The 9,882-nt window shown below is 39.5% G+C and overlaps 1 protein-coding gene across 1 annotated transcript in view; it reads right to left on the bottom strand.

Moving 5' to 3' along the window:
• Nucleotides 1-746: 746 nt before the first annotated feature.
• The window catches only part of LOC137805169 (single-stranded DNA-binding protein 2), a 46,575-nt gene continuing 37,439 nt past the window's right edge, over nt 747-9,882 (bottom strand). Inside the window, exons 5-17 of the mRNA XM_068604970.1 lie at nt 6,725-6,814; nt 5,178-5,237; nt 5,000-5,063; nt 3,523-3,593; nt 2,929-2,996; nt 2,528-2,576; nt 2,418-2,453; nt 2,261-2,315; nt 2,094-2,164; nt 1,854-1,932; nt 1,699-1,727; nt 1,483-1,581; nt 747-1,182 (exon numbers count right to left, since the gene is read on the bottom strand). Of these exons, the coding sequence (XP_068461071.1) occupies nt 1,153-1,182; nt 1,483-1,581; nt 1,699-1,727; nt 1,854-1,932; nt 2,094-2,164; nt 2,261-2,315; nt 2,418-2,453; nt 2,528-2,576; nt 2,929-2,996; nt 3,523-3,593; nt 5,000-5,063; nt 5,178-5,237; nt 6,725-6,814 (801 nt within the window). The 3' untranslated portion in view covers nt 747-1,152. The remainder of the gene's footprint in view (nt 1,183-1,482; nt 1,582-1,698; nt 1,728-1,853; nt 1,933-2,093; nt 2,165-2,260; nt 2,316-2,417; nt 2,454-2,527; nt 2,577-2,928; nt 2,997-3,522; nt 3,594-4,999; nt 5,064-5,177; nt 5,238-6,724; nt 6,815-9,882) is intronic.

Genomic DNA, 9,882 nt, shown 5'->3' with positions numbered 1-9,882 from the left:
TTACTTGAGATGAGAGAGGCCTGAGACACAAAAAAAACCAACATGACAAATATTATGACAACAAGCACAGGTTCAGTGTCGCCTCTTGTCTGGTGACTGGTGGCGGGAGCGTTACAGTGACCTCCCACACTGTTCTATGGGACCTTTGTGTCGATCCTCTTTCCCAGTGGGATCCTTACTGATCTCTCAGCAAAGGGAGAGAGCAGTAAGTGTTGCTTTAAATCAGTCAATTTAAAGCAACACTATGCAACTTTTGAAAGTAAAATGTATAACTAAGACTCACTATTGGTCAATTCAGCACACTGTACAGTTGTTGTTTCTACGGCCTTACTATACCAACAAAAGTTGCATAGTTTTGCTTTAAGCATTAAACAAACATCTTAATTTCGGCCATTTAATGTGACTTCATATTTAAAATGCAGACACTATTTCAGGTTGTTTGGAGGCCTTTCTCCAAATCATGATTAAACAGCTGACTTTGATGAGATTTCATTTTTTTTTTTTCACAATTTTGGCTGAGTTTTGGAATTTAAAATAAAAAAAACAACCCATTGTATAAAACAAATAAGACAATGTCATCAGTTTGAAAGATTTAGAGGACATGAACGTTGAAAAGAAGTCAACCTCCTGGTATTATCTTTTCTATTCTCAAGAAAGGACAAAATATATTACATGTTTCAACCAGTTTGTGTATATATATATATATATATATATATATATATATATATATATATATATATATATATATATATATATATATATATATGCAAAAGGAAGAAACACTGCCTGTGACTGGAGTGGGTGCACAGTCTCATACACACTGTTTGCAAATATACAAGGAGTTCTCCGGCAGGTTTCAATTTCAATTTGGTTGCTTTGTACAGTCTCATAGTTGCAGAGGAAGAACTGATGAATGTAGCAGAGTCACCACTTTGAACGGGAGAAGAAATAGGAGAGAAGAGACGTGGGCAGAAACAATGGAGGGGTGGGGTTGGGGCATAGTAGAAGGACAGGGCCTAGGGCAAATGTCCTAACTAGGCAGGTGGTGGTGGTGGTGGAGGAAGAGTCATTGGCCTAGATGACATCACATCCTGTGTCTCTGCTTTTTACTGATCCACGTTACTGGGCAACTGAAACTTGCTTCCAGAGCCTTCACACGCTCATCGTCATGTTTGGAGAATACTGCAGAGGGAAGATGAGGAGAAATAAGTACATTTGAGTTGGTAAGCATTTTTTTTAATTTTTTTTTTTAACAATGTTAATAATGACGTCAAATTATCTACATGTTCAATTAACATTTAATTATGAAAGTGAATGATGCTTTTTACATTTCTTGCCAGAGTTAAACTGGAAGATTTTTACCACTCACATGCCTACATGGTAAATGAAGCCACGGGTAGCAGGCGATTAGCTTAGCTTGCAGTACTCATGAGTTTTGAGATCCCGCTAATCTTCGCACATGATAGATGACAATTGACTTACACTTTCATTCTGAAAAGGGTTAAGGAAGTTTCCTCCCATCTCTCCATCCTCCCTGGGGGTCCCGGGCTGGTTACTCATACTTAGGTTGCCGGGAGAGTTCTTTAAAAAAAGTATGTAAAACAACATTAGTCATTGTATGCAATTAAAGCTACACAAATCAGACACGCACTGCATTTGAAAACTGGAGTTTGAAAATGGAGACATATATTATTTTACCTTTGGGAGACTGTCCATATCACCCGACCCTGAGAGAGGAGACACAAGTATGAGAACTAGTAACCATTATCAAAAGAATGCTTGTTTTGCCTTTAAATGATTCAGAGATTCAGTGTCCATGTCACACAAAGTATACAATCTACTTGTTCCTGTACCTAATGATCCATTCATGTGATGGGGCTCCATTCCAGCCATTCCCCCGAGTGGACCGTCACCCCCTGAACCCATAGGGAACTGAGGAGAACATACACAGCAGACCATGATGTGCCTTTAACATAACTCAATCACAAAGTTCTGACATCAAATACCGACTACATCCACACATAAATGTAACTACCATGTGCATGTAAACACACCCAAACACAACGGTACACACAGAGAGAGAAATGACTCACATTTGGTCGACTTCCACCTGGAGGGACTGTGTTTATCATCGTGTACATGTTGTCGCCAGAGTTAGTTGAGTCTGACATAATGAACAGAGAAACAATTAGATGACAAAAGAGAACAAAACACATGTACAAACACAAACAGACAGACACATGGAAGACATTTAACGTACCTGCTGGACTTGGCATAATGGGGGTCCCAGGTGGCCCCCCTCCTCCTGGAGGTCCCTGAAATCACAGGTTTGGTTTCCATAAGATTCATTCACTGACTTGTAAATTTCAGTCTATACAAATAGTGAGCGGCAGCAACTTAATCCTACGTATACATACCACATAACTTCCCGGAGATGCAGACGAGTAAGGGGTCTGCAAAAATCCAAAAGGCAATCATGAAAGTAATGAAATAACATTCTGATGGGTGTCTTTGTTTGAGCACTTACCGAATTAGAGTTTGGAGGATTTGGCCAAGGTCTACCCCCACCAGGTCCCCTGGAACACACACAGTTATACACTTTAGTTTTCTGCTTTTGTCAGGCTTCTTTGTTTCTAATTCAGTTGGGCAGAGTTGGCAACAACAAGCTCTTCTGTTGCCAGCGAGAGGTAATGGGAACAGCAAGTGACAAAGAAAAAGGATAAAAGAAGACAAACTAGAAGAAAGATGGCTCCTTTCTCTACTTCCAGACCGAAGAACATACAGTACAGTTAGAATTAAAACCACAGAAAGGAAAACAGCTGACTGCATCTAATTTAGTGAGAAATTGAGACGAGAGAAATGACAAAATGAAAGAAATGTGGGGGAGTCATTTTCACTGTGTGGTTATATAATGTTGATACCACTCACATGTTCATACCAGGCATCCCAGGACCAACCAGGGCATTCAGTGGTGGTCTCATCCCACCTCCATAACCCTAAAAAAGAAGACACCAAATATACTCAGTTACAAGAGTGTATGTATCAGAACCAATGCTTTGTATATTGTAAGAAAAATTCACTCGACCCCTCGGAGTAAAATCATTAAAAGAGGAACATTTATTCGTTGCAAGGAAGGAGCAGAGTCAGACAAGTACAAGGTGATAGACAAATTGCATATCCAAGACTGCTCAAAGATCTCTCAAAGAACCACCTCTTAAATATACATCATGACCCACTAACAGAAACCCTCATGACGTCTTCGGCCTAACCGTGAACCTTTCCCCTCGTCCCATAGAGCGGCTTGTGAGAAATGGTCATATGATAACGAAGGAACTGCTCGTTCTTTCAGACAGAAACATACAGATTCCCCTGTCTCACTGCTATCATGCTGAGTCTGTGTGTAAGATTAAACAGAGACAGTAAGATGAGAAGTCTGAATATAACAGTGAAATAGTAAATGATTAAGCGAAAATATTTTTTTCTTCCAACATATATATTCCCACAAATCATTTGGTCCCATACCTGGGGCCCTAGCGGTACCATGCCTCTGGGTGGAGTCATCCGCTGCATTGGTCCTCCCATATTTGGATGTCCTGAAACAAAGAAAATTAGTCAAACTACAACCGGTCACTTTTTTGCAGAACAGTGTGTTCAGGTCAGACTGGGGTCAGTTTGGTTCTGTTTACCCCTATCAGCTTGCTTAAACTGGAAGATACGGAACAGTTATTTGATCAAATTAAATTACATTTTGTGAACAACTCTCGTCATTGTCTTCTGAACTCTCTCTTCAAAGAATCTTGTTCCCTCAGTGTACTTTTGTAAGGAAACTGTAGTGACGTAAAAACATCAAGACGTGGCATTTACAGTTTCAATTACACTATCTTCTTCTTTTATTGTTAAGTTTAACAATAAAAACACTTGCAATATTTTGACCTTTGCAGAATGTATGTCTGAAGGAGTGTGAATGGGGGTGTATTGCAAGGACAAGAGATGTTTTTTCATCACTATCATTAATTCCCATGAAAAGGCTTGACTACCAATTAGCTCATCCTTCTAACCATGTTATTGTAGCCACAGACTGACAGTTTATCTCTCCATGCCGTAGACCTTCATTGTTGTTGAAACACTTTTAAGAACAGGTTAAGATGTCATATTGTTGCATTGAGTGACATATTCCTTTATTCTGATGAACAAGGCAAGTGTATTTTATCTATTAAATCTCATCAAACAGTAACAGCAAACATATGTACAACACAAGATAAAAATGCAGTCATTTAAAAAATGAACTAGAGCAGCCAGTTGACAATGTGGCTCTTAACATGTGTTGCATTTAGCTTTGGTCCACATTTGAACTATCTCAACAATTATTTGATTTATTGCCATCAAATGTTGGTTTCATGGTCCCCAAGGATGAATCCTACTTACTTTGGTGGACCCCAACTGTTTCTCTGGGGCATCAATAAGGCTAACTGTTTTAATTTAGCTTAAATGTCTTTAGGAATACTGGATGGATGTAATTTAGTAGCCTCCAGATATCCATGGTCCCCAAAAATACATCCTAAAGCCTGATTTTCCTTGTGTAGCCATGATGGTATAATGACATTTTGAGTGAAACATCTCAACCTACATGATGATACAACAAGTGAAAACAAAAATCATACTTTGGTTATGAGTAAATACCTTCAAAACAAAAAGCGTTCACATTATCCTCAGCTGTACTTCTGTAGTTTATTGCTTATTAACAAATGTTGGCAAGTTGGCATTGTGAGCATTTGAGCCAAAACTCAGCATTTGGGTCAAAGGCCCACTGTGCCCAAGGGCAGCTTTAATAAACTGTGCCTGTAAACTCTTTCCCCTGTTATTAGATTAAGGATTGTCTGTTCTATGACAAAATCTCCAAAAATAATGTTATCCTTTCACAAACCAGGTGTTAACTGCGCAGATGTGGCACACTGTGTAATGTACGTGCTTGTGCATAGCAGTGTATCTTTGCGTATACCTTGCTGTCTTGTGGGGTCCATGCCACTGGGTAACATTGGCTGGCTTCCTGGAACTCCAAGTCCCTACAGAGGAAGCAGGATACATCACCAGTATTAGCGTCACTGTCTCATAGCTGATGTCCATTTCTACTATTCACAGTACTGTCTGCTGCCTGCAGGCGTCAGACTGGCTCTCACCTGATTGGGTAATCTGAGAGGTAGTCTGGGTCCTCCAGGGTATCGAGGTGACATAAACGGCTGAAAAAAAAATCTGAATGAATGCAAATTCAATCACTGTGTATTATAAATACTGTGCACACAATCTCTCAGATGCATGAAAAACACTCAGAGCCGCTGTATCATGAGAGTGTCATAAAGTCCTACATTACATACTTTTTTTAAAGAGAAATGTATCCCTATAAACTTGTATTCATTTATTAAAATGAAAGACATATACACAATATACAAAACATACTGTCCTGGGTTGCCAAATCGGATGACAAAGTATAGTCATTTTTATAACCACTTTAACAGAAACAAGAGTGGCGTATAAACTATATGGCACACCACCAAACCAACAACAGCGACTGCACACATCTTCTGTTGAGTTTTCGGCTGATTTGCCTTTATAACAGTTTGTCTATAACAGCAGATCTGAGAGGCCGACCGCATCTTCATTGGATCGGATTAAATGAAAAATTATGAGAGAAGAAAAGTGAGGTTGGTTAATAAGGGTGTCGGTGTGTTTTTCTTTTAGCTATGTTCAGTTTTGCAGCTGTGAGTGGTTTACATTTTACTCGCACAGACTGTAGCAATGCTGTTGCTATGTTTGCTGAACTGATGTCACTGTGGTCAGAAAACTCAGTCTGCAGTATTACAGAAGTAATACGATAACTTGCCACCAGAGAGCAGTGGTCCGCCTGTTTTCATCGAGGTCTTTTATTTGATTACCCCGAATCTCATTTTTCCAGTTGTGCTAAAGGTCTATCACAGACAAACAACTTCTGAAACACTATTATAGCACTAATATCACATTTCCATACATGCATTACCATATAAATGCAAGTAATTGAACACGGAAGGTTAGTAAATTAAGAAACTGAATGATTGAATAAATACATGACGATGAAAGATAGATATGTGGATGCATTGTTGCATTATTTGGGATCTGCATTTATTTGACCAATAAAAATCTGTTCACAAAATCCATCATTGCATGTTACGATATTAACTGATTTAGTCCATTTGTAAATAATGCTATGGAGCCGAAATGAAGAACTAGCAACCTGGTCGTTGCTATTCTGTAACCAATATGTCTTGAAAAGACCTCGTCTTCAAAGAGAAATTGATCTTCAGAAGGAGGTGGAAAAAGATGTTTGGAGTATTTTGAAAGTGGAGATGAGAAATGCCCATGAAGGATATTGATCTCTGTGTCAGATGCGAGCGCCTAAGTTTGACTGATAAAGACAGTTAATCAATGTACAACTGGCAGAGTCCTTCTGATGGAGAACACAGATGATCTGGGGTGAAGCTGCACATTTCTTTTTATTTGCGAGACGTTTATTTCTGCTGTCAAACAGTGGTGCTCCCATATACAGAATGCAGATTATACAGAAAGATACCATCTGTAAGGTAACACATACAGTTAAAAAGTAGTAAATTAGATCATTGAGGGTCAACTTCATAGTTAAAAAAAAAAAATCACATACAGAAAGGTTATTTGATAGTATGTAAGCATCCTATACCTGAAAGAATCCTGGAGGGACTGGCCCCACTGGCATGCCCTCTCCTGGGGGAAGGTTCCCCAGCACGGGGCTGGGAGCTGCTGCAGCACTCTTGAAGATAAAAACACACACAAAGGAACAGCGTAAAACTCACAACTCAAACCAGTCTGCAGAAACTCAGCAGCTCTTTGTTCAGCAGTGTTTGGGAAGTAAGTACATTTAGTCAAGTATCGAAGAACAAATGATCCATTTCATGCTAATTCAGAGGTATACTTTATTAATTTAACTTCCCTACATTTACTTGACAGTTTTGTTTCATTGCAGATTAAGATTCTATGACGCCTTTATAAAAAAAATGTGATGCACATTTGACAGCAACACAGTATGAAGAAGTAAAAAATCAGCAGCAACAGTATAATGCTAATTACACATCAAGGCATGAGTCATATCCCATAATGTAAAATATAAACAACACTAAAAAGGCAGAATTGCCGGCATTATGAGTACTGTACTTTTACTTTTGAGATTTAAAGTGCATTTTCTTGAACTGCCCTTACTAAGTTAAAGTTAACATTGCTAATGTTTTATTAAATAAAGGATCTGAACACATTCTCAACTACTGTCGCTCAGTTAGTTGATGATAAGTTAAGTTAATAAGTTAAGTTAGTAAGTTAGTAGTAAGTAAGTTAATACAGCACCTCTTCAAAACATACTGAATACAAGTATCACTCCATAAAAAAATCAATCAAAATCAATCAAAGGGTCTTCCCCCATGTCTCACATGCAATCTCTCCCTCAGTGGAGTATTTCCTGTTTCTGCAGACACCCTGCCATGCCGGCTCAGGTTTATTTTTATGCCTCGTGTTTTTTGTTGTGCTTGTCCCAGACGGGTGGCGCTGGCACATTTCAGCACAGCCTCCGTCTGCTTCCTGTGGCATTGTACTAACAAGAGTTACCACCCAGCACTGGCCTCTTCCTCAATCTCATCAAGTCTCCAGACCAGACCGCATGCAATCTGGAAGAGTGTACATCCAGAGAATAATATGTGAACAGTGAGCATTCCTGTGTGTCTATGTGTATTATTTATTTCAGTTTCTGCCCACTCTCTGTGCTATTTCTCTGATCCTCTCTCTCTCTCTCTCTCTCTCTCTCTCGCTTTCTCTCCCTCTCTGAAGGCATTGGCTGCGTATAAAGAGCTCCAGTGAAATTCACCCACAGTCTCTGAAGTTTCCGCCAGCTGACTTTTTAGGTCAGACAGGAACAAGGTTTAATCAGAGCTGAGATAAAAGCGGACTGACGACACTCCTGTATCCTCCGCTGCTCCACTCCACAACCCTCGCTATTCCCTCGTCCTCCCTCATATCTCTCAATTGTAAATGTTCGGTAACGGGGAGCAGGATGCTGTGCAGCTTTTTAATTCCATATTCTGCTGCCAAAAGAGCATGAATTTGTCTCAGCAGATTAATATACAGATGGACATCGTATCACGGTTCAGCGGTGGGAAAATGGGTTTTGTTTGTTTGTTTGTTTATATGAGTGTACAACATTGTGCACAAAATCAATGGTGAGTTGGGATTTTGTGAGAGTTGTTTTCCCCCCTTTCTTTCTTCTTCCTTCTAGCACCCTGGATTACCCAGAATGCCTTTACTCCTGAGCAGCCTGGAGGTCTGCTGAGTTAGCCTTCATGCACACACAGAAAGAGAGGGAGTGAAAGAGGAGAAAAGAGGACAAAGCAGAGATTATGAGTGTGTGTGTGTGTGTGTGTGTGTGCGTGTGTGTGTGTGTGTGCCTGCGTGCGTGCGTCTCAGGCAGTGAATGTGTGAGTGCACTTTATGTTTGTTTGTGCGGGTAAAGGAGAACTGGGGGGAGGCAAAAAAAAAATCTACCTGAATTGCTGACAAAGCAGCATTTTCTAAATACAGCAACAAGAAAAAAATGGAAAAACATGGCAGTGTATATCTGCCCCAAAATCAACATCACCCTTCATCTAAGGAAAGTAAAAACAACACCGACAACAACACAAACGCTTGTGGTACCAACTGTCTCTTATGACTTATCAGATTGACTCAGGAGACGTTGAGGTGGAAGAATGACACCGGTAACAGAGTTTACTTGACAGAATATTTCTTGGACGGACACAGTTACTTCTTCGAGTCCCAGGTCAGAGCTATGTGAGCTGCTTCAATGTTCTCATCTAACTCTAATAAAAAGAGCATTCTTCCCAAAATCTTTTAGGCGGCCAGGAATATAAAAAAAATTGAACTAGAAGTTAAGATGTTAACTGTGGCCTGTTTAGCTTGGGGAACATTAGTTTATTGTTAATATAAATAGTTAATTTCTTTTTGTTGGTTGATGCAGTTACGAATATGTTTGAGGTAATTTACAACCATTATTGCAGTTACATAGTTTGTACACGGAGTAGACATCAAGGTTTGTTTCTATTAAAAATAATTTCAGGGATGCTGAATAATGTTTGTCCATTTTTTAAATGCATTAACTGTTGAGATATAATATAAATCTTTGACCAAGTGGAACACACACGACCTCACGGGGCCTGAACGCGCTGAGGAAATAATCTATGAAGTCGACTGAATTGATTGACTGATGGGCATAAAACTAATATGAGCCACATTCAACGTGTTGTTGGCGTTAAGCTTAAGACTCATAAAAACCTGCTATGTTGTCAGTTTGTGTTTCTTTCCCTTTATGAAATGCTTACAACTCTGTCGGTTTCTGTAATTACCTTTATCTACTGGCCTGTGGATAGTGATGGATAATTATTGAAGCAACATTAATTCTATTGGTAACGACTTAGTGTGACAGTCGATAACAAGCTGATGTGCGGAGGCCTTTACCGTCCCTATTTCAACACAAAGGCGCTCATAGCTGTTGATAATTGTGTAAGATTGCAGGGCTTCACCTGATGTATTGTGACACTGGAGTGGTGCAATTAGCTGGAGTTAGCGACAACAGCTTAGTGACCTGCAAGTTCACAGTATCAGCTGTCATAATTACACTACTGTCAATTACTCTGAATTAGACTCAATGCATTCCTGTCAGCCAGTTCTGTATAAATACTGAATCACAGCCAAACTCAACATATTCAAGCACTTAACCTTCGTACACACCAAATGCACACACGCCGTTGCACACAGTTAATGAGTCCATCATTTACACTT

This window comes from Clinocottus analis, unplaced genomic scaffold (genome assembly GCF_023055335.1).
Source record: "Clinocottus analis isolate CAN_PGR_092001 unplaced genomic scaffold, fCliAna1.0.p SCAF_7, whole genome shotgun sequence".
Lineage (NCBI taxonomy): Eukaryota > Metazoa > Chordata > Actinopteri > Perciformes > Cottidae > Clinocottus > Clinocottus analis.
This window is presented reverse-complemented; position numbering and strand designations above follow the sequence as displayed.